Here is a 22,292-nt window from a genome sequence, read left to right as displayed (position 1 = left end):
GTGTAAGTAAAGGCCGCCCACCCCTCTCACCTGGCTAAGTCTGCGCTTCCTCTCCAGCTAGATGGTGTTTATGTGGTGTGTGACCTAAGGCACACCACTTCCGCTAAGACAGCTAGGCCTGCCTCCCAAAAAGAGGGGTACTGCAGAGAAAGCAGTGGTAGTGCCTGCCCCTCGGGCTGTTTCCACATCAGTAAAGTGAGGGGTCCCCAGCACCCTCCCCTGTCCCTTTTCTCTAATGACCCTTGCCTTCCCAGGGAAAACAATTTATATTAAAACTGCTTTAGTTTTATATTACCAAATGTACTGAATCTTACAAAATTTAATTTTACTCCCTCTCCTTTATTCCTTGTGTATAATCAAATTTCGTGCAGCCTTGTCGCTGGAGCTCCAAGCTTTTTTTTGTTTTGTTTTGTTTTTTTGTTTTTCAAGACAGGGTTTCTCTGTAGCTCTGGCTGTCCTAGAACTCACTGTAGACCAGGCTGGCCTTGAACTCACAGAGGTCCGCCTGCCTCTGCCTCCAGAGTGCTGGGATTAAAGGCGTGCTCTAGCATCCTGACAAATCCTAAAACATGGCTTGAAAGGGATGCTGGGGTATAGCTCCTCACAGTTGATGGCTTCTGGAGGTGGGTGGGGAGGACTCAGTTTTCTTTAAGGGACTGGACACTGGGAGTTTGACCATGCTCCAGGGAGTATATGGGCAACACAAATTGGACTTGGTGTATTTTTTTGCTTTTTTGGTGGGAGGGCCGAGCCGGGAGAAATAGGAAGTGAGTGTGACTGGGGATGCATTGTGTGAAATTCTCAAATACTGAAAATATGATGGAAAATAAAGGTGTACGCCACAAGGGAGGGGGAAAACTGACTTCTAGGGCTGGAGAGATGCTGAGCAGTTACACACTTGCTGCTCCTCTTCCCGGTCTTTGTTGTTTGTTGAGACAAGGTCTCACTATGTATCGTTGGCTGGCCAGGAACTGGCTGTGTAGACCAGGCTGGCCTTGGACTCAAGTCCATCTGCCTCCCAAGTGCTGAGATTAAAGGCGTGCAGCACCACACCCAGCACCTTGCAGAGGACTGAAGTGTCCCCAGCACTCACATCAGGCTGCTCACAAATGCCTGTAACTGGCTCCAACTCTTACCCCCTCATCTGGACTCCATCGGCACCTGCACTCAAGCATGCACAAATCCAGAGCCTCATCCGTCCCAGAGATCCACTAGGTAAAGGGAGAAAACCAATTCCTGCAGGTGTCCTCTGACCGACCCCCCCACACACACACACCATGGCACACAGCCCCCTCCCCCATGTTTTTTAAAAACCACTAATTCCATACCTGTAATCCCAGCATTGAAGAGGCTGAGACAGAAGGACCCACGTTTGAGGGCAGCTTGGCTACAAAATTTATTTTTCATATGTATAAATGTTTTGTCTACATGTGTGTAAGTGTACCATGTCAGTGCCTGGTGCCCGTGGAAGTCAGAAGAGGGCTTTGGATCCCCTAGAACTGGAGTTATGGATACTTGGAATGGAACCTAGAGCCTCTGCAAGACTAATATATAGAGATACCTACACACACACCCCGAGAAGTCACTGCCGACTTTCCCCCATCTCAGTTCTGGGGAACACCGGATTGTGATCGCCAATTTCCGTATCCGCGCTACGCCATTCACTAGCTGTCTGCAACAGTGAAGATAAAATGAGGTTTGGAGCGAGCTGCGGTGGTGCAAGTTCGTCATCTCAAGATTCAGGAGGCAGTTCTTAAATCTGTATGACCCCTTTTCTCCCCATTCGACGCACTGACCCCCAAAGGCCAACACTGTCAGCCCACTTGGTTCCGTTATACCTGGTGCCCTTCCCCTTCCCCCCCACCTCACTCACAGGCACCGGGGAGGTGAGGATAGAATACTTTATTCACTCAGAAAGGCCAAGGGAATGTAGCTGGGGACGGGGCACGGTTTCGAGGGACCCCAATTAGGGCACTCCCTGTCGCCCAGTCCCAAAGCACCCCGACCCAGGTGGCAGGCGCGGAAGGAGCCGTTCGGGTGCGAACCCCAAGTGCCCCTCGCTGCCCCGCCGTGGCTCAGCTGCCCTCGCACTCCGGGCAGCGCTCGGTGGGCGTGGCGGCTGTGGCACTGGCGGGCAGCTTGAAGTCTCGGCCGCAGCCGGCGCAGATGTAGAGGCGGCGCCGCATGTGCGCGCGTCGGTGGCGGATGAAGTGTGAGCTGAGGCGGAAGCGCCGGCCGCACTCCGTGCACGGGTAGGGCCGCTCGCCCGTATGCGTGCGCGCATGCTCCGCCAGGTTGGAACGGTGGCCGAAGCGCCGGCCGCACACGGCGCAGCGATGCGGCTTCTCGCCCGTGTGCACGCGCCGGTGCTTGGCCAGCGCCGAGCTCTGAGCGAAGCGCGTGCCGCAGTCGGCGCATGCGTACGGGCGCTCGCCCGTGTGCGTGCGTCGGTGGCGCGCCAGGCACGAACTTCCGCCGAAGGCTCGTCCGCAGTCCGGGCACGCGTAAGGCTTCTCGCCCGTGTGCACGCGCAAGTGCTGCGCGTAATTGGAGCTCTGCGCAAAGCGCCGGCCGCAGTGTGCGCATGCGTACGGCTTCTCGCCCGTGTGCCGCCGCCGGTGCTGCCGCAGGTTCGAGGCGGCGGAGAAGCGCTTGTCGCACTCTGGGCACTGGTAGGGTCGCTCGCCCGTGTGCGTGCGGCCGTGCTTAGTCAGCGCCGACTTCTGCGAAAAGCACCGGCCGCACTCCGTGCACGCGAAGGGACGCTCGCCCGTGTGCGTGCGCGCATGTTTGGCTAGTGTGGAGCGGCGTGCAAAGGCACGGCCGCAGTCCGGGCACGCGTGGGGGCGCGCCGGGTCGGCCGACGGCGCTGGCATCTGGCTGGCGACCTGCAGGGAGAGGGAGGACAGGTCAGCCTTAAGAGGCCCCAGCGGAAACCTTGGTCTCCTGCACAACGCAATTTTTTTTGAGCCTCAGTTCCTCCATCTGTAAAATAGGAAGCTGTGCCTGCCTCCGTGATTGTGCACCTTACATGAGTTAATACATTACAGTGCCGGGTGGCATTACAGTTACTTATATTAATTCATACATCTATTGGGCACGTCCTAGGTTATAGAGTTAAGAGGCACTGGGGATTTGACATTAAAAAGTGCTAGGTGCCCGTAAGGCCAGCAGTGGGACGGGAGGATCCCGAGATCCAGGCCAGTCTGACTTCATACGGGGACCCTGTCTCAAAACCCAAGTGCTTGTGATGTAGCAGTGACTGAGAGCTACCAATTTCCTCAGCCCTCGGGGGAATCCTGCTTACAGGAGTAACAGGTTAAGACGGCTGGTACAGCTGGAATGCTGCCGAGTTAGGCGGGCTAGGAAGACCCTGTTGTGACAGGGCCGGTTATCCGGAGGGAAACAGGCCCCGGCGGGCCACGGGGAGGACTGACATGCAGAACCGCTATAAGGGACGTCTCAGAATTCTCATCAGGAAAGTGACTAGCTCACACATTTCAAAAGGCTCTTTGGGAACCCAAACGAAGGCAGAAAGACAGAACCAGGAGCCTAGCAAGGAGGCAACTGCTCTCATCCGACAAAGGACCGGTTGCTCTAAGCCCAGGAAACTAGTAGAAAGTGGAGCCAGCGAGATGTCCGCTTATCCACTTTAAAGTTTAAGAGATGGCAACAAATTGGCCTTGATGTAAGACTCAAAGTGACTAGGGTTTAGTTAGATCTGCCTGCCTCTACCTCTCCTCCTGGGATTAAAAGCGTGGGCCACCACCATGCCTGGCCCCAAGTATCCAAGGCGTTTAGGCTTAGAACTCCATGGGTGGAGCTGCCTTTTCCTGAGGGGAGCAGGGAGGGGGGAGTACAATCTGCTTGGGGCTGTACGGAACTCAGGACCAAGCCGTTTTCAGCCTAGAGTGGTCACTAAAGCCTCGAGGCTGAAGAGAGCACCCAGGGGATGGCAGAGGAAACTGGAGCGGCCAGCTGGCGAGTGTGGGCAGAAGCCAGGACAGGGGCAGCTTGGCCAGGACCAGGCTCTCAGCAGACCTTTAAGAGCAAGCTCGTTCTTAAGCTGTGAAGAAGAAGCCAAATGCTGCTCTGAGGCCTGAAGTTGTGAAGCTTGAGTCAGTCTGGACTTCTAGAGATAAAATCAGGAAAAGGCAAGAATGCTGTGTAAGAAGCAGATGAAGCAGAAACATTTTGTACTCAAGAGTGAGGAGGAATATTGAAGGCACATTACTCCCTTCTAATAAAAAAGAAAAATACCATGTATAGACGGCTGAAAGCATGGCGTGGACTTCCTGTCCGTGAAGGAAGTTTGTGAGTGAGGTACAGTTTGCTTCCTGGTGGGGAAGAGAACTGGAGGACACTGGGGTGAAAAGATCCCCTAGTAAAGCCAACGATGAGTACGGTGAACCAAGCAATTAAGAACATTAACTCATGCTGGGCTTGGTGGCTCACACCTTTAATCCCAGCACCCAGACGGCAGAAGCAGGAGGATCTCTGTGAGTTCCAGCCCAGCCTGGTCTACACAGCAAGTTTCAAGACAGTCAAGATTACATAGGCCCTGTATTTTAAAATAAAATCAAATAAACACACACAGAGAGAAAAAAAACCTGTTAATTCATGATCAGAGAATCACCTGCAACACAGGACAAGACCTGCAGCCTCTCCTGTGTTCAATCCAATGCCACTCTCCTTTAAAGAGGAGGAAACACCGCAAGAACGGTAAGTGACAGGGAACAGGACCTTCTCTTTCAGCAGCTGGAGCAGTGCAACTCGAAGGCCATCAGTCCTTTATAAGACACTGGCTTTGTGGTCAGGTGGGGGGTGGCACATGACTTAATCCCAGCACTCAGGAGGCAGAGGCAGGTGCATCTCCTGTGAGTTCAAAGGCAGCCTGGTCTACATAGAGAGTTCCTGGCCAGTCAGGGTTGCATAAAGAGACCCCATCTCAAAACAAAACAAAGAAGAAAACTAGAACATGAGACAATGTGGGAAATTAGCAACCAGCCAAGAGAGCTCTGGCTTTAATAACAATGCCCTCCCTTAGCTTGGCTTGGCTTGCCCAAGTTTCAGCTGCCAGCAGTCAATCTCGGTCTGAAAATATTAAATGGAAAATTCCAAAAAATAAACAATTTGTAAGTTTAAACCAACTTTATTACAGTATATTATTATAGTTCTATGTTATTATTGTTGAACTCTTACTATGCCTAATTTAGAAATTAAATTGTATCATGGGTATATACCTAAAGAAAAAAAACACAGGCCAGGTATGAGAGCACACCTATAATCCCAGGACTCAGGAGACTGAAGCAGGAGGATCACAAGTTCTGGGCCAGCTTGGGGAATATGGCAAGCACCTATCTCAACAACAACCTATATATATATATATATATGAATGATTTGAAACCATTCAAGGTTTTGGGCATTCACAGCAGGGTGTGTATCTTGAAATGCAGTGCCTAAAAGGGGCTTCTGTAGTCAAGAGCCCCATGTCAGACTTTGACATGTATGATATTACAGTAAATCTTCCCGTTACCCCTCAGTCAGGTGGGACAGTATCTTAATGTGTAGCCTAGGCTAGCCTCATACTCATGGACAAAATCTGCCTCCTGACTGTTGGATTACAAGTGTGTTCCACCATGCAGGTTTACTTTTGTTTATTTATTTATTTTGTTTGTTTGTTTTATGGAGAGGTTCTTGCCTTGCTATCATATAGCCCAGGCTAGCCTGGAACTTGAAATCCCCTTACCTCCACCTGCTGAGTACAGGGATCACAGGGTCTACCTCCTGACAGCAGAGAACACCAAGGCTTAGAGAGACTAAGTTGACAAAGCATGAGGAGATAATGAGGAGATACAACTCCCCTGAACTCACAGCCAGGACCAGACAGAGGCTCCCTCTAAGTCTCCATCCGTTAAAGAACACCGGGGAGTTCCAGTCTGAATTACTCAGGGCCACACTGTCCTCCCTTCCCTGGTTGTGACATCCACTGAGTCTGTGTCAACATGAGACACTGTGGAGATGACCTTTCTTCTAGATCCTTCCCCCAGCATCCTTCTTCAAGTTGACGGTGCCCAGTCTGGAGCTCACACTGGCTTCTTCGACTTGGGAGAAAGAAATCCTTCCCACTAGTTATCACTACCTCCATCCCCAGATGGAGGGGCCTCGGGCACCTGGAGTGGAATCTTGGTAATGGTCTGAGTCTAGCTCCCTGAGACACTGATAAGGCCTGGAGAGATAACCATCATTCTAGCACTTGGATGGCTGAGGCAAGAGGGTCATGAGCTTGAGGCTAGCCTGGGTTAAATGGTGAGACCCTGTCTGAAAACAAGCTAATGAAATTTCCATAACCCTTTGTGCTAGGTACCTCAGCCCCCTCATATAAATGAAGAAATAAGTCACAGACATCAACTGATTACCCAAGGCCATACAGCTAATAAACAGCAGAGCCAGGGTTTAAACTCAGGTCTATCATTCTTAGTCATGATGCGATCCTAACCTCACACTGAAGTGTGAATTCACCTAGGCACCTTGCCTTCTCCCCTAAACCCTTTAGTCAAAATTCTCCTCTTTTCCTACAAAGTATAAAACACCACCCCCAAGGCTAGCTCCTTACCACAGGATGTGGCCCACAGCCTAGCACTTGTGAAAAATACAGACTCAGGTTGGAGCTGTGGCTCAGTCGGTAGTCATTACTTAGCACACACGAAATCCTAGGCCTAACCCCAGCACTGCCTACACCTGCCATGGTGGCATGCCACTGTAATCCCGGTACTCAGGAGGTGGATGCAGAAAGAACAGAAATTCAAGGCCAGCCTCCACTCTACTGTGAATTCCAGCTAGCTCCATGCCTGGAATTCCAGCATTTTTTATGAGGTAGAAACAGAAGACCAGGAATTCTAGTTCTTCAGCTATACAGGGTTTGAGGACAGCTTGAATGTTAAGCCTCATCCAAGATTTGAGTCCTAATCTTCCTTTTAGGGGTTGAAAAGAGTGCTCTGTGGTTAAGAGCACTGGCCACTGCAGTAGAGGACCTGGACTGAGTTCCTAGAACCCACAAGTATCTGAAACTTCAGTTTCAGGGGTTACAATACCCTCTTCTGGCCTCTATGGGAACTACACATATCTGATGCACACATACATGCAGGCAAAATACTTGTGCACAAATATAATACATCTTAATTTTTTTAAATCTTCATTTTATGCTGGTGATATAGCTCAGTGGTGCCTAATATGCACAAGACCCTAAATTCAACCTCCAGCATTGCAGAAACAACGACTTTCACTTTATCAAGCTCCCGATGATCAGTGCGGATGTACATAGAACCTTTGTGTGTGTGTGTTTGTGTGTGTGTGTGTGTGTGTGTGTGTGTGTGTGTATTTTGTACTCCTCCAAGATATGTATTTATTATTTAAAGAGTTCCACTCAGGGCTAGTAGGATGGCTCAGCTGGAAAGGGCACCTGTTGCTAAGCTTGATGACCTGAGTCTTATCCGTAAGACTCACCTGGTAGAACAAAGAACCAACTTCTGTAAAGTTGTCCTCCGACTGCCATAGGGGCCATGGTACCCCCATACCATGGTACCCACTGTACACACACTCACACAAATGACTTCAAATTCAGGCAGATCAGAGTTTGACAGGCAGACAAAGACTACTACTCCAGGCTCTGAGTGTACCATCCCTGAGGACTATCTCCCTACAGCTCTGGGGACTGAACCTAACATGCCCAGCTTTACCAGGGAGTTACATCCACAACCCCATTGAGGCCTATTCTCAACAAGGCATGGCCATGAGATGACAGGTAATGATCAGTCGGCTGGTACTGGACACCACCCACCACCCACCCCCCAGACAGGCACTTGCTATGCAGCCCACGCTGGCCTGGAACTTGCAATCCTCCTGCCTTGGCCTCCCTAGAGCTGGAATGGATTACAGGTATGCACCACCATGCGGGCCAGAAGGCACTTTTGAGATAACTAATTTGTACACTGGGAACTGAGGCTAAGAGAGGCCACCTAACAAATGACTGAGCTGTCTTGGTGGCAGAGGGCCACTTGTGCCTTGTGTCTAACCCTCCAACCACCCTCCTCCTAATCCACTTACCCAGATCCCAGACTGACATTTGGGGGTCAGACAGTTTGTTTAAGACAGGGTCTCTTGTCTTGACTGTTCTGGAACTCAGTATGTAGACCAGGCCAGCCTCAAACTCACTGAGATCCTCTTGTCTCTGCCTCTGGAATGCTGAGATTAAAGGCATTCGACACCAGCCAGTGTGGTGGTGGCAAATGCTTTTATTCCCAGCACTTGGGAGGCAGAGGCAGGAGAACCAAGGCTACACAACAAAACCCTGTCTCGAGGAAAAATAAAAAGGCATTCACCACCACGCCTAGCACATTCACTGATCTTATTATCCCTCTTTACATTTGGAGAAACTGAGGCAAAGTAGGTAAATGGTAGAGCTAGGATTTGACTGCTACCTGACATTATTTACAGTTTGGCCCAATGGACCTTTTATGACTTTCAGGATAAACCTTTTTCTCTCTCAGCTTCAGCTAGTTCAGGGGTGGGTACCCAAACACCTTTTTCTCTTCCTGATGCTGCTACTTTCAGTTCAACACAGACCACTAACCTTAGCAGTCAATATTTTTGTATTTGTTCTTTTTTTTTGTTTTGAGACAGGGTTCCTCTTTAATTGCCCTGACTGTCTTGGAACTCACTCTGTAGCCTAGACTGGCCTCAAACTCACAGAGATTCACCTGCCCCGCCTCCAGAGTGCTGGGATTAAAGTCATGAGCCACCATGTCTGACTGGGTTTTTTTTTTTTTTTTACTTCTTTTATTTTTTTAGATAGGGTTTCATGTAGGCGTGCCTTAAACCCACTACGTAACTGAATAGAACTTTGAACTTTTAAAAATGTATGATGTGTCTGAATGTTTTGCCTGTATGTTTGGTGTCCATGGGGGCCAGAAAAGGGCACTAGATCTCTTGGAACTGGAGTTACAGGGGGTTGAGAGCCACCATGTGGGTGCTGGGAATTGAACCTAGGTCCTCTGGAAGAGCAGCAAGTGCTCTTAACTGCTAAGCCATCTCTCTGGCCCCAACCCTGAACTTCTGGACTTCCTGCCTCTACCTCCCTAGTACTGGGACCACAGTACATGCCACTATGCCTGATTATGTGGTGCTGGGGGTCAGGACTTCTGCATGCTAGGCAAGAACTCTATGGGCTGGCACATCCTCAGCCCCCTGCCAGAGATTCTTTTGAAGAAACTCCAATTCTTTTCATTGATTGGCTTAAGACTTCCCATGTCACAGCAGGATGGAACACGGCATGCCCAAGCTGCGGCCCTGTCTTGTTTAAAACCTGTTACACTTTGGCCCCAGTGGACCCTTCCAGGGTCACTTTCTCTGAGCCTTTGCTCTTGCTCCCCCACCACCACTTGTCACTTAAGTCTCCACCGTCCACACTGAGCACCCTCTCTTGAAGTCTTTCCCATTGCCTGGAGTAGTCTGACTTCAACTCTGTCCAACCTGAGATCAGCCTAAAACAAGCCTTTGATAAAAATGGCAGGCCAGTGAGGTAGGTCAGCAGGTAACAGGGTTTGTCGTGTAGCCTTCAAGAACCAAGTTCTGTCCCTGGAACCTACGGTGGAAAGAGAGAACAGACTCCCAAAAGTTGTCTTCCGACCTCCATATGCGGGCCTCTCTCAAAGAAATTAAATAAAGTAAAATAGTTGGAGGCAGGTGTGGTACACACCTTTAATCCCACTCGGGAGACAGAGGCAAGCAGATCTGAATTTCAGACCAGCCTGGTCTACAGATCAAGTTGCAGGCCAGCTAGGGCTACACACAGAAACCCCATCTCAAAAAAAACAAATTAACAGCAGCAACCAAAAATACTAGCTGAGCCTTGCACCCTTCAGTGCTGTGGAGGGAGGATATGGGGAGATTAGTTAGGTTTGCAGGCCGCCAGCCTAACCTAACTCCAGGCTCAGTGAGAGACCCCCTGTCAAGGGAATAAGGTGGAGAGAGATGGAGCAGGCACCTGCCATCCTTGTCCAGCTTTGGCACGTGCACAGGTACACACACATACAAAAAAATACAGAACTATTTACACAATGCTTATGTGCAAGACACAGCCCGAACTCCTGTATCCACTCAGTGCTGACAACTCCAAGAGGTAAACGCTGCTATGTTCTCCCTTTTACTAACAAGGAAACTGAGGCACAGAGAAAAAGCCAAGTAGCTTTTCTCAGGCCTGAAATCTCACAACTACTAGGAAGGCTGAGGTCAAAGGACGACCTGCCTGCCTGTCCTACAGAACAAGCTCTAGGCCCACCCAGGCCACTTGGTTGAGACCCTGTCTCAGAGGAAAAGGGCTACAGTACGAGACCTGTAAAGCCTTGGTTCAATCCTAGTACCACAAGGAAAGTTAACGAGGCTGGGAATTGTCAGCTGGTAGGTAGGGATGGAAGTCCACCTGAGCTCCAGAGCCCTAGGACTTAATGTACAGACCAGAGAAGTAAGCAGGACCCGCAGAGCCTGAAAGGTGGGCTGTGCTAAGACGACAAGCCAAGAAGGCTGGAAAAAACAGGGCTTCAAGGTTAATTTGGAGTGAAGAGGCCTAGAGAGCAGGTCCCCATTCCCAGCAACTCACCATGTCCACTAGAGGGTATCAGAATTCCCCCCCTGGGATGCGGGCCTGGAAACCCAAGGATGCAAGAGCCCTTCACCTGGACTCACGCTACTCAGACAGGGACAGCCCAGGGTCCTGGAAGCTCTGGGGGGGAGAACAGCTGGTGACAGTTAAGGTCTCGAACGGCAGACTCTGACTCCTCCTGATGTCCTTAAGACCTTCAGATCCCTTCAGAAGAAAATTCAGATTCCCAGCATGGTCTGCCAACCAACGTACCCGGAGCCATGCTGAAGTATGAGGGAACTACTGGCTCCTAGTTCTCCATTCAAAGGGCCATTCTTTCTGCCTGAAGCAGTCACTCACTAACTTTGAGATCTTAGGTCAGTTACCAACTGTCCTGTGCCTCAGTTCCTCACCTGTAAAATGGAGTCAATACTACCAACAAACCAGATTGGAGGTGTCCAGAATAGCATCTGGCACTCTAGAAACTATGCACGAGTTAGCTGTTACTGTTGCCTGAGTCTGAGTTATGCTCCCACCTCTGGCCTTCCCCACTCCTATATATCTGGACTCAGGACCCAGGATTGTGAGTTTATGGATATCAAGCTGCAAAGAGACTGGAAACACTCAGCATGGTGTCCCCGTGCAGCATGGCGCCTGACTCTCACAGTGAGCCAAAACATCTGTCCGATCAGGTGGAGGGCAGTGGGCAGAGGGATGGGCTAATCCCGAGGTTCTCGCTCTGAGATCCAGGAGAAGGCTGGGGGTAGGCGTCCTGACTTCTGTCTGAGGGACGCTGAACCTGGCACGGGCTCGAGGCAGGGGGTGGGATCAGGGTGTCACACGTACCTCCTTGTTGTCCACAGGGATCTTGAGTTTCACCACCTCATACTTCTCCTCACCCTCCTCCTCCTCACCCTTCACCAGCAGCACCATCTCCTCCTGCATCTCTTCCTCCTCCTCCTCCTCTGCCTGCTGTTCGCCAGGCATCTTGGTGTCCTGAGGCGGGGCGCTGGATCAGAGGCTCAGGACCCGCCCCCCACCCCCACCCCACCCCCACGGTGGCCCCGGCCCAGACAAGGCGGTGCAGCCGTGGCTTCCCCCGCCCTGTCCAGGCTCCGAGTCTAGTCCTCTCCCATCCACCCTAGCCCGGCCCCACGCTCCGGCACTGCCCAGGGCCCAGCTCGGGAGACACCCGTTCACCCCACTCATCCCGGTATTCAGGGCCCTGAACAGTTCGAATCTCCAGCTCCCCGCGAGTTGCCACCCTCCTCGCGCTGAGTCACTCCCCGGAGCCTGGGTCGGCGACCCCCAGCGCTAAGGGACCGGCTGGAGGCCAGCTGGAGCTGAGGCCCTGGGGTGGGGTGCGCACTCACCAGCCCGAGGTTCGGCGCTCGTGCGGCCCCGGGCCTGGGCGAGGGGCGGTTGGGTGCTCCGCGAAGGCCGCGGCTCCGGAGGCGGGGGCGGGGCGGGGCCCCGGGGGCGGCCATTCATTGGCTCGTGCGCCTGGCCCCGCCCCTGGGGGAGAGGCCGGAGGCCCGGACTTGTGTCCTAACCGCCCCGGGAGGGGGAGCCTGGACTCGGAGGTGTCGGCGGTCGGCAAACTCCGAACGACCCGAAGATGCCCAGCCCGGCCTTCAAGGCCCTGCAGCCGAGTTCCGACCACCCTCAGCCGGCCTCCGCCGCTCCTGGGTCTCGATGCCCCACCGAGGCTGCTGCGCCCGCGTAGGCCACGTGCGCCGCTGCGGGTCTGGGCCTCTCGCTGGCGCCTCGCCTGGAGAGCGGCCCTGTTACCTCCTCTCTTCGATCCCCTCCTTTTTTCCTCCGCTGTTTCTTCTCGCGTCGCCTTCTCGTCTGCTGGCCTGCCAGACAGCTTGCTGTTTGCCCGCAGAGCCCAGATCCACGGCCGCCCAATCTTGCCCCCTTGGTTTACCAAGTGGTGTTTCTGACTTTGGAGTCAGCGTCTCACTGTGTTGTGTCCCTGGTTAGTTTTGATCTGGTGGCGAGTCTAGTTCTAGTTCTGCCCCTCCCCCCACCTCCGGAGCGGAGTTACGGTGTCTGGTTTGTGTACCAGTTCGTGCCAGTTTACTGACTGTTTTACACACTTGGTCACATTTGCTTTGCATACAGGACCACAGCCCCATTTTACACACGCACTTCAAGATGATTCAGAGAGGGCTGACTTGCCTAAATTACACAGTAAGGAAGCATTTTTGACACCAGGTATTGTGGGTGGAAAATTAGCCCAAGGTCAAATCCAGTCTACAATACTACAGTACTATCTTGCTTATCCCGCTAGATATTTTTAGCTGGGCAGGGTGTCGCTCAGCATTAGGGAGGCAGAAGCAGGAGCAGGTGGATCTCTGTAAATCGAAGGCCAAGCAGGCCTACATTGTGAGACTAGCTAAAAAACAAAAGAAAAGGGGAGGAGGGAGGGGAGATAAAAGCAGAGAGAACAATTTGTGTTTCAGAGACACACTTGGAATACTACAGATAGCTTCTAATGACGCCCGAGGGCATCAGCTCCTGATAGGACTGAGAACAGAAAATTAAATTTGAAGTTGGGTGTGTTGGCTCACCTCTGTAATCCAAGCTACTCTGGAGGATCCTGAGTTCAAAGCCAGCTGGGCAACAATATAGAAGCGTCCATTTCAAAAGGAAAAAGAGGGAAGGTCTGCATGAGGTAACTGAAGATCCAGCTCCAGCTGTACCTTGATGGCTGTCTTCTGATGGTGTTGTGGAATATTATTTTAATATGTGTTGCATTTGTTTATGCTGTGGAACATTTAATGATGCAAAGTTGTGTTGCATTCTTTTATGTTGCATTTGTTTAACTCTGTGAAGCTGTTTCACTCTGCCTGTCTAAAACACCTGATTGGTCTCATAAAGAGCTGAACAGCCAATAGGTAGGGAGGAGAAAGGTTAGCCGGGGCTGGCAGGCAGAGAGGATAAATAGAAGGAGAAAACTGGGAAGAGGGAGAGATCAGGGAGCAAAAGAAGGGGCCAACCACATAGCTACACAGCCAGACACGGAATAGGAAGAAAAGATACATAGAAAAGAAAGGAAAGAAGCCCAGAGGCAACAGGTAGATGGGATAATTTAAGAAAAACTGGCAAGAAACAAGCCAAGCTAAGGCTGAGCATTTATAAGTAATAAGTCTTTGTATTTACTTGGGAGCTGGGTGGCGAGCCCCCCAAAGAACAAAGAGTAAAGAGTTTAAAAAAAAAAAAAAAAAAAAAAAAAAAAAAAACAACTACAGGTGTCAGAATGCTTCTTTGCAGTTTTTGTTTTTTTTTTTTAGTTATTGATTAAAAAGATATATGTCTGTGTGTGCTCACATGCTTGCAGGTGCCTGAAGAGGCCAAAAAAAAAAAAAAAAAAAGGTATTTAATCTTCTGAGGTGGAGTAAGGACAGTCATGAGGGATGCACATGGGTGCTGGGAACCAAACTCAGCTCTTCTGAAAGAGCAGCAAACTCTTAACTGGTGAGCCAGCTCTCCAGCTCCTTTAATTAAGTTTTTTGTTGTTTTGTTTTGGTCTTTGGCTTTTTGAGACAGTTTCTCTGTGTAGCCCTGGCTGTCCTGGAACTCGCTCTGTAGACCAGTCAGGCCTGGAACTCAGATCTGCCTGCCTCTGCCTCCCAAGTGCTGGGATTAAAGGTGTGCACCACCACTGCCCAGCTGTTTGTTTTTTAAATATGTATTTGTGTGTACCTGAGTATGTGTATGTGCACCACATTCATTCAGGAGCCCCCAGGGGTCAGGAGAGGGCATCAGATCACCTGGAGCTGGAGTAACAGATGACTGTAAGGCACCATATAGGTGCTCAGAACCAAACCCAAGTCTTCTGCAAAATCAGTAAATGCTCTTAGCCACTGAGCCCTCTTCCCAACCCTAGTTAAATATTCTTAAAATGGCAGTTAGGTTCTGGTTGTATAAGAAACTATGGCCAGGGGACTGGAGAGATGGCTCAGCAGTTAAGAACACTGGCTGCTCTTCTGAGGTCCTGAGTTCAATTCCCAGCAACCACATGGCAGCTCACAACCATCTGTAATGAGATCTGGTGCCCTCTCTTGGTGTGCAGGCAGAACACTGTATACATAATAAATAAATGTTTAAAAAAAGAATCTATGACTCTACAGCACTTTGTCAAACACGTGCACCAAGGAAGGTCTGCTCCTCAAAGACCCCCTTCAATACGTTATTTGCACTGTTTTCGACTCCTCCCTGCTGCCTGTTTGTGGGCTTCTCAAGAGGAATGTGGGAAAAAATAATCTAAAAATGTCTGATCACCATGAGGGGAAGGAAAAAGGAGGCATCTTTCTCCCCTGAATATGCCTTCCACCCCAGAATCTTCATTAAAACTTAAAATCCACATGGCAGGACACAATAGGCTGCTTATCCCAGCCATTCTGGATCAGTCGTCTTCAGATCTCTAAACTTCAGTTTTAACTGTCTCAGCTGAATTCTCAGTGGAGGACAGGGACAGAGAGCCCTTCTCTCTATAAAAAGCAGTGCAGGGGAGGGCCTAATGCTAACAGTTGATGAAGCAGCAGGCCTCCACTTTAAAGACCATCTTATGGTACAGACCAACGGCCCAGTTCTGTTGATTAAATGTTTCTCAAGGATCGGGCTAGGCCCCACATATAACCTTAACTACAAATGGTTCTGTACTGCCTGTTCCAGGAAATTTCAACCATGCCTTTGTTTCAAAAAGGTTGTCTATCATCATCTGGCAACCCTACCTTTGTTTCAAAAGGTTGTTATAACCACCTTTGTTTCAACAACCTTGCAATCAATGATTTTGTTTTAGGTGGTGATGATTAACTTATGCTTAGGTTCTGCTCCTGTAACCTATTTTGCCCACCAAATGCCCCATTTGGAAACCCCTATCCCTAAGCTATAAAACCTTGTCTTCCTCAAATCCAACATTGACCTCATAAACCCTGCCTTAGGGGGAGGCAACCCATGTACAGGAATAAACAGCTTGCTTTAATTAATTTGGCCATGATTTGGGTTGGTGGTCTTTCTCCTTGCATCTTTTGGATTAACAAACAACCCCCCCCCTTTTTCAAGATTCCAAAATTTTATGTGTATTGTATGTTTTCTTGTATCCATGCATGTGCACCATGTGCATGCCTGGTGCAGCAGAATTCAGAAGATGGCATCAGATCTCCCGAACCTGGAGCTAGGGCTGGTTTGTAAGCCACTATACGGGCGCCATCTGCCCAGCACAGGAGTTACACTTTACAGAGGGCACCCAGTGATCACAGGGTTTTCAATGGAGCGGTGACATGGCCTGACAGAATTTTACAAAGCTCACTGGGTTCTGCTTGGATAGAAAAAGAAGACAAAGCATCAGGAAGGGTCCTTCAAGCCCCTTTAAGGGCTTCATTTAGGGCCAACAAGATTCTTATGCAAGGGCCCTTGGGGCAGATTGCAAAGTCCCAGGATTTCAAGTATGCATCTATCTTCACAAGAGTCTGGATAACTGGTTTCTGGGGAAACATCAATGGCTAAGATCTTGGGAAACCATCGGACTATTCTTGAGCAGTTATCTGAGTTACCAGGTCTGGCAGGAACTTGCCAAATAAGATGAGTGGAACTAAGGATTCCTGCCACTGGCCGATTAGGCCAGCTCCTTTCCCTGCCTACTGATGCTTTACTCAGGACAAGATGGGGACCAGCTTTCTGCTGCAGAGGAAGCTCTGGTGTGGGGAAGTAACAGTGTTTAAAGGCCTGAGGAGGTGGTCTTCCAGCTTCCTTCTTGATGATGAATTAGCATCAAACTTTCTGAACATGTCCCAGGGAGCTTAGCAACAGCCAGTTCACTGATCACCAGCTTTCCGAGTCCCAGACACTGGCCTTCCCTCCTTGGCATTTCACATTTTTCTTTTCAAGGGTCATGTTCCAGTTTGTAGCTAAGTTTTTGTTAACAACCAGACCTTAGCCTAGGAAATCGGCTGACAGAACTGAAGACTTTTTCTTTGGGTCTGGATCTCACTATATAGCCAAGACTGTCCTGGATCCCAGTGATTACAGGCATGAGCCAGGACACCTGCCTTCAATGAAAGCAGCTAAATCATCTAAGACAATCTATTTAACAAACTTAAGGCAAGGGACCCATATAAGTTTATCACGGCCGAGGGCTTTACCTCTATACCAACTTCAATCCATGCTGGAGTTTGTATTTATCCATGCACACACATACACACACACCCACACACCAAACCTCAGACAAGGGACAGTTTATTAGTAAAGAGAGAGACACTTGGCTGTGGAGACTTGAAGCTTCTCTGGCCTGCGCTGGCTCAGCAAGCTGGTCTTTGCAGATGTCCAGGACGACCTAGGCTCTGCATCCAGACTGGAAGCTCTGGATGCTCCCGGTAGGTAGTTCTGCCCTGCTTCACCAGGGTCCCAGCGTCAGGGTGGCAAGGGCCCTCAAAGCACACACTTAGGCTCTTTCCCAAAGGGCCCTTCCTGGATACAACCAGTGATCCACAGGTAGAGGTGGAAACTGCCTCCCACAGCAATACTTCCCCCACAGGGTGGTCAAGATGTCCCTGCCTTGTTTTGACACCTTAAATTCAAACAATCCATGTTCTCCCAGCCTAAGGCCGGGAGGATTAAGGTTTTTTGTTGGGTGTTTTTTTGTTTTGTTTTGTTTTGTTTTTGCTTTACCATGTAGTCCTGGCTGACCTAGAACTCTCTATGTAGAGCAGTCTGGCCATGAATTTGAGATCCGCCTGCCTTTGCCTCCCGAGTGCTGGAGAATACAGGTTGTACACTACAGTGCCCAGCAGAGGGATGCATTCTTAACAAAAGGCAGCAGGATTTTAGAGTTGAGTCCAGCTTACCAATTTTACAAGTATGACAAGCTGGGCAGTGTTCTAGAAGCTGCGGCACAGCTCACACTGGCGAGGTTCCCGACACCTAGCCACGAGTTTCCTGAGCATGAACATTACGGTCTTCAATCTGTTTCTGTTCTCATCCTCCCTCCACACCCTCCCACCATTTCCCAGGCTTTTCTCTGCCTTCGGCAGCAGATTCCCTCCCTCTGGTACCGCGGGCCTCTACCCTCCCTGGACTCGAGTCACTCTATTCCAGCTGGTGACTCCTCCTGGAGGAGAGGCCTTGACAGCCCATCCCCTATGCCAAAGGGCCTTAAGGCCATATGGCCACGCTGGTGCTTGATCCGAGCAGAGCTATCACTGAAGCCTTTGCCACACTCGGAGCATTTGTACGGCTTCTCCCCAGTATGTGTACGCCTGTGCTTGACCAGATCTGAGCTCCGCGGGAACTCTTTCCCACAGAAGCCACACACATGAAGCTGGCTGGGTCCAGAGGGCTGGCCCCGCACTCGAGCCTGAGGGACCATGAGTATAGGACCGGGTGGGTTATGTGCCCGCAGGAGGGTAGACGGTGGTGGTCTGGTGCGTTCGCCCTGGTGGGTTCGGAGGTGCTTCACTCGGGCGGAACTGTCAGCAAAGCCCTTGCCACACTCAGGACAGAGGTAGGGTTTCTCCCCTGTATGCACACGATGGTGTTTCACCAGATCAGAGCTTCGGCGGAAGCCTTTGCCACACTCAGGACACTTGTGGGGCTTGTCGCCTGCCAGTGGGGGGGGAGGCTCCCCGGCCTGTGGGCCCTCAGGCTCTGGTTCCAAGCCGGGCAGGCCGAAGGGCCCATCGCTGGAGTGTGAAGGGCTTCGAGGCGTCAGGGAGGGGCTGGTGCCAAGGGGAGGTGGAGGGGGGCTGAGGATGAGGGGGGCCACAGGGTACGCGGAGAAGCTGAAGTCCTGGGGCTCCACATGGGTAAGGCGGTGACGAAGAAGCGTGGAGCTGAGACTAAAGGAGCGGTTGCATTCCGGGCAGGCGTGAGGCCTCTGGCCACTGTGGGTGCGGAGATGCTTCACCCGGGCAGAGCTGTCGGCAAAGCATTTGCCGCACTCGGGGCACAGGTAGGGCTTCTCGCCGGTGTGCACCCGCAGGTGCTTCACCAGGTCCGAGCCCCGGGCAAACTCCTTCCCACACACATCACAGGCGAAGGGTTTGGGTCCCAGGTGACTGCGCTGGTGGCTGAGGAGGCTGCAGCTCAGCACAAACCTCTTGCCGCAGTCAGTGCAGATATACGGCTTGTCCTGGGCCTTGGGTCTCGGTGTGGCTGTCGGAGCCGCCTGCGATGGCTGCCGTCGGGGAGCCACTGGCCGGGGGAGCTGCTCCCCTCTGTGCGTCCGCTGATGCTTGATTCGGGCAGAGCTGTCCCCAAAACCCTTGCCGCAGACCCCACACTTGTAGGGCTTCTCCCCCGTGTGAGTCCGCTGGTGTTTCACCAGGTCCGAGCTCTGCCGGAAGCTCTTCCCACACTCCCCGCAGATAGTGGGGCGCTCACCAGCAGGAACCCGAGACCGAGGCATCTTGGGAGGGCCCGAGGCTGGGGTCCGCACTCGATAGGGCTTCTCCCCAGAGTGAGTTCGTTGGTGCTTGATTCGGGCGGAGCTGTCCCCAAAACCCTTGCCGCAGACCCCACACTTGTAGGGCTTCTCCCCCGTGTGAGTCCGCTGGTGTTTCACCAGATCTGACATCTGCCGGAAGCTCTTCCCACACTCACCACACAGGGCGGCGGCTCGGTCATTACCAGCCTGTCCCCAGCGGGGTTCTCCCAGGACCCTGGGGCCTGGGTCTCGAGGCTGTCGCTTTCCAAGCCCCTCTCTGTGGACCCATAAGTCATCCCAGCTCTGAATGCCTTCAGGTTTGAGAGAAGCATTTCCTACTTCATGCTCTGGGGCTAACTGTTCCTCTTCCTTGAACTCTAAGCCATCCTCCTCCTGTGGAGTATGTTCAAACTCATCCACCAGAGAAACCTCCATAGTCTCACTCCCTAGAACTGGGCAAAGAAAACAGAATTATAAATCTCACCCTCTGGCTCAACCTCATTTTTTCTTTTAGTGCTGCTGAAGTGGAACCCGGGGCCTCTACCCCTAGTGGTAACGTCCGCAGTGAGACTTAACAATGGATGACCTCCTGAATTTTTCTCCCTCTCTACTGACTTTAGGGAGCACTAACTACCTGTCTCTCAATAATTATAAGTATGCTGCATCCCTAGCTCTTTTTGTTTTATTTTCAAACACGAGTTTCGATAACTTGCCCAGGCTGGCCTTCAACTTTCAATCCTGCGGGGCATGGTAGCACATGCTTCTAATCACAGCACTGGGGAGGCAGAGCCAGATGGATCTGACTTCAAGGCCAGCCAAGAAGGCTACAAAGTAAGAACTTGTTTCAAGACAAACACCATTCTCAGCCTACCAAATCCTGGGATTATAGGTATGTGCCTCCATCCTGGCTTACCATGTTTTTAAGCAACAACCACTAAACAGAACAATACGGGACCCTCAAAATCCTATCAATAATATTCTTTATTTTTACACTCATGGAAACAAAGAAAATTAATTTCCTTTTTCTTCTCTTTCTTTTTCTTCCTTTTCTTTTCTTTTTTCTTTCTTTCTTTCTTTCTTTTTTTTTTTTTTTTTTTTGTAGCAGGCTTTCTCTTTAGCATCCAACCAGCTCCCAAATCATGACACGGAGACTTATTAGTTAGGAATGCTCGGCCTTAGCTTAGGCTCGTCCCACTGGCTAGTCTAACTTAAGTTAACCTGTTTCTCTTCATCTACATTTTGCCTCAGGCTTTTTACCTTTCTTTCTTCCTGTCCTACTCTGTGTCTTGATGACGGGCTGGCCCTAGGTGACTCTCTTTTCTCTTTCTCCTCTTCTCCTACTCATTCTCTCTGCCTGGCAGCCACACTTATCCCTCCTCTGCCTAACTACTGGCCGTTCACCTTTTTATTAGACCAGACAGGTGCCTTAGGCAGGCAAAGCAGCACATCTTTACATAATTGAACAAATGCAGCATAAACAAATGTAATACATTTTTGCTTAATTAAATAAACATTCCACTTTTTTCCCTTTTTCCTTCTTTTTTTTTTTTTTTTTTTTTTGGTTTTACAAGCCTTTACAAGACTATCCTGGAACTTGCTCTGTAGACCAGGCTGGCCTTGAACTCAAAGAGACCTGCCTGCCTCTGCCTCCTGAGTATTGGTATTAAAGCTGTTTTCTACCACCACCCAGCTTTCCCCTGCCCAGACAGGGTTTCTCTGTGTAACCCTGGCTGTCCTGGGACTCACAAAGATCCTCCTGCCTCTGCCTCCCAAGTACTGGGACTAAAGGCCTGGACCACCACCACCCAGCTAAAGTAATTTTCTTAAGGCTGGAAAGTTAGAGAATAGTCAAGTTTCTAATTTGCATCTACCCAAGCCTGTGTTTTATTACAATATCTCTATTTAGAAAACCTAGTGTGGGATCTTTCTACTGAATCTGTTTTGCTTTTTTCCTTCAGTTTTTGAAACATTCTTACTCTAGTGCCCAGGGTGGCTTTGAATTCTGCACCCTCCAGGGATTACAGGTACATGGAGAATAGACCACTGGCTCTATTCTGTCCCTTTGTAACTTCAATGACTCTACATGTACTTACTTCCCTACAGATACTGTGGGGTGGTGGGAGAAATGACCAAGTAGCAAGGACTATCTATAACTGTGGGTTCCTAACAACTCTGTTGTCACAGGAGACAAGAGATAAGAAGTCAAGGACGCGCATCACTCCGCAGCAAAGAGAAAACTATGGAAAGGAACGGGGTTAGTTGGAAAAGGACACTGAGACTAGTCGGAGTAAGCAAGGTTTGTACGTAACACTAGGTTCACGAAAGGCTTTTAGTTAACAGAGAGGAGGAAGGTGAGGAAGGCTTTGAGACGGGAGCCAGGATCAGAGCTGGGTTTACACCAGACTTGCTGCAGAAAGCATGCAGAGGACAGGGCAGGGGAGGTTATCACAACCGAGCCCCGAGGCCTGTGCAGAGCCCAGGCAGTACGGGAAGAGTGAGGGCCCGCGGGGGAGGGGAGGGCGCCGTGCAGGATGCCCGCCGCTCGGCCTGGCACACAGTGGGTGCTCAGAGACGCTGGCTCCTTCCCCTCGGGCTTTGCTCCCGCGCCCCTTCGCCCACGTCCGACTTCCCCGGGTCCCCAAGAAGCCATTACCTGTCGGCGCGGCCCCAACCGCCGCCCTCACCTGTGCCGACGGCTCTAGCCGCTCCCAGTCCGCCGAGCGGCGGAGCTCGCTGCCTCGGGGCTCCGCCGCGTGCTGCACCGTCGGCCCGCGAGCGGGGCGCGGCTCCCGTGACCCCGAGGGCACTCGCCGTCCCCTTGCCCGCTGCCGCCTGCGGCTCCGGTGCGGACTCCGCGCCACGCCGGGAGGGGGCTCGGCCCACGTCCCGGGCGCCGCGGGGCGGGACGGGAAGCGGAAGCACGGGCCTCAGCGAGCCGCTCTAGGACCCGGAGGAGCCGCGGGCTCGGCGGCCACGGCGGCCGCTCCCCCGGTGCCCTGCGGCGTTGGCGGCGGGCCTCCCCGGCTCGTCTAACGGGCGCGGTGGGGCCCGGCCGGCCGCGCGGGACAACGGGCAAGGAGCCCGGGGATCGGGTGCGAGAGACCTTGGCAGACAAAGGGCTCCGGGGACCCGGCGGGCGGGCGGACGGGGCGGGGCGCCGAGGCGGGGGAAACAAAGCCCGGCTCGGGGTGGGGGCTGGGCTGGGCTGGGGCTCGGCACCGA

The 22,292-nt window shown here is 51.5% G+C and overlaps 2 protein-coding genes across 6 annotated transcripts; both read right to left on the bottom strand.

Annotated features, from left to right (window-relative positions):
* Positions 1-1,887: 1,887 nt before the first annotated feature.
* Znf771 (zinc finger protein 771) lies at positions 1,888-12,636 on the bottom strand. Of its 4 annotated transcripts, none has more exons than XM_076552947.1 (4): positions 12,013-12,091; positions 11,486-11,648; positions 10,658-10,864; positions 1,888-2,888 (listed from the first exon to the last, which is right to left on the bottom strand). In XM_076552947.1, the coding sequence occupies exons 3-4, from the start codon at positions 10,658-10,660 to the stop codon at positions 2,076-2,078; spliced, it is 816 nt and encodes a 271-aa protein (XP_076409062.1). In that variant the 5' UTR covers positions 10,661-10,864; positions 11,486-11,648; positions 12,013-12,091; the 3' UTR covers positions 1,888-2,075. The 4 variants fall into 4 exon arrangements, with proteins under 4 accessions (XP_076409062.1, XP_076409065.1, XP_006977120.2 ...); XM_076552950.1 differs by having other exon boundaries at positions 10,658-10,780; XM_006977058.4 differs by lacking the exon at positions 10,658-10,864 and having other exon boundaries at positions 11,486-11,635; positions 12,013-12,636.
* A 4,233-nt stretch (positions 12,637-16,869) lies between these two features.
* On the bottom strand, positions 16,870-22,092 carry Znf48 (zinc finger protein 48). Of its 2 annotated transcripts, none has more exons than XM_042283882.2 (2): positions 21,755-22,092; positions 16,870-19,522 (listed from the first exon to the last, which is right to left on the bottom strand). In XM_042283882.2, exon 2 carries the CDS (start codon positions 19,503-19,505, stop codon positions 17,730-17,732), a length of 1,776 nt encoding a protein of 591 aa, XP_042139816.1. In that variant the 5' UTR covers positions 19,506-19,522; positions 21,755-22,092; the 3' UTR covers positions 16,870-17,729. The 2 variants fall into 2 exon arrangements, with proteins under 2 accessions (XP_042139816.1, XP_015851417.1); XM_015995931.3 differs by having other exon boundaries at positions 21,724-21,979.
* Between the last annotated feature and the right edge of the window lie 200 nt (positions 22,093-22,292).

Source organism: Peromyscus maniculatus, chromosome 1 (assembly GCF_049852395.1).
Source record: "Peromyscus maniculatus bairdii isolate BWxNUB_F1_BW_parent chromosome 1, HU_Pman_BW_mat_3.1, whole genome shotgun sequence".
Classification (NCBI taxonomy): Eukaryota; Metazoa; Chordata; class Mammalia; order Rodentia; family Cricetidae; genus Peromyscus; species Peromyscus maniculatus.
This window is presented reverse-complemented; position numbering and strand designations above follow the sequence as displayed.

What these genes read in the sequence shown, in the direction of transcription:
- Znf771 (XM_006977058.4), bottom strand. Translation starts at nt 12,126, where the DNA reads ATGGCCGCCCCCGGGGCCCCGCCCCGCCCCCGCCTCCGGAGCCGCGGC. An exon ending in GAGCGCCGAACCTCGGGCTG is followed by an intron (nt 11,636 to 12,012) that starts GTGAGTGCGCAC and finishes GCCCCGCCTCAG; the next exon opens with GACACCAAGATGCCTGGCGA. An exon ending in TCCCTGTGGACAACAAGGAG is followed by an intron (nt 2,889 to 11,485) that starts GTACGTGTGACA and finishes CTCTCCCTGCAG; the next exon opens with GTCGCCAGCCAGATGCCAGC.
- Znf48 (XM_042283882.2), bottom strand. Translation starts at nt 19,505, where the DNA reads ATGGAGGTTTCTCTGGTGGATGAGTTTGAACATACTCCACAGGAGGAG.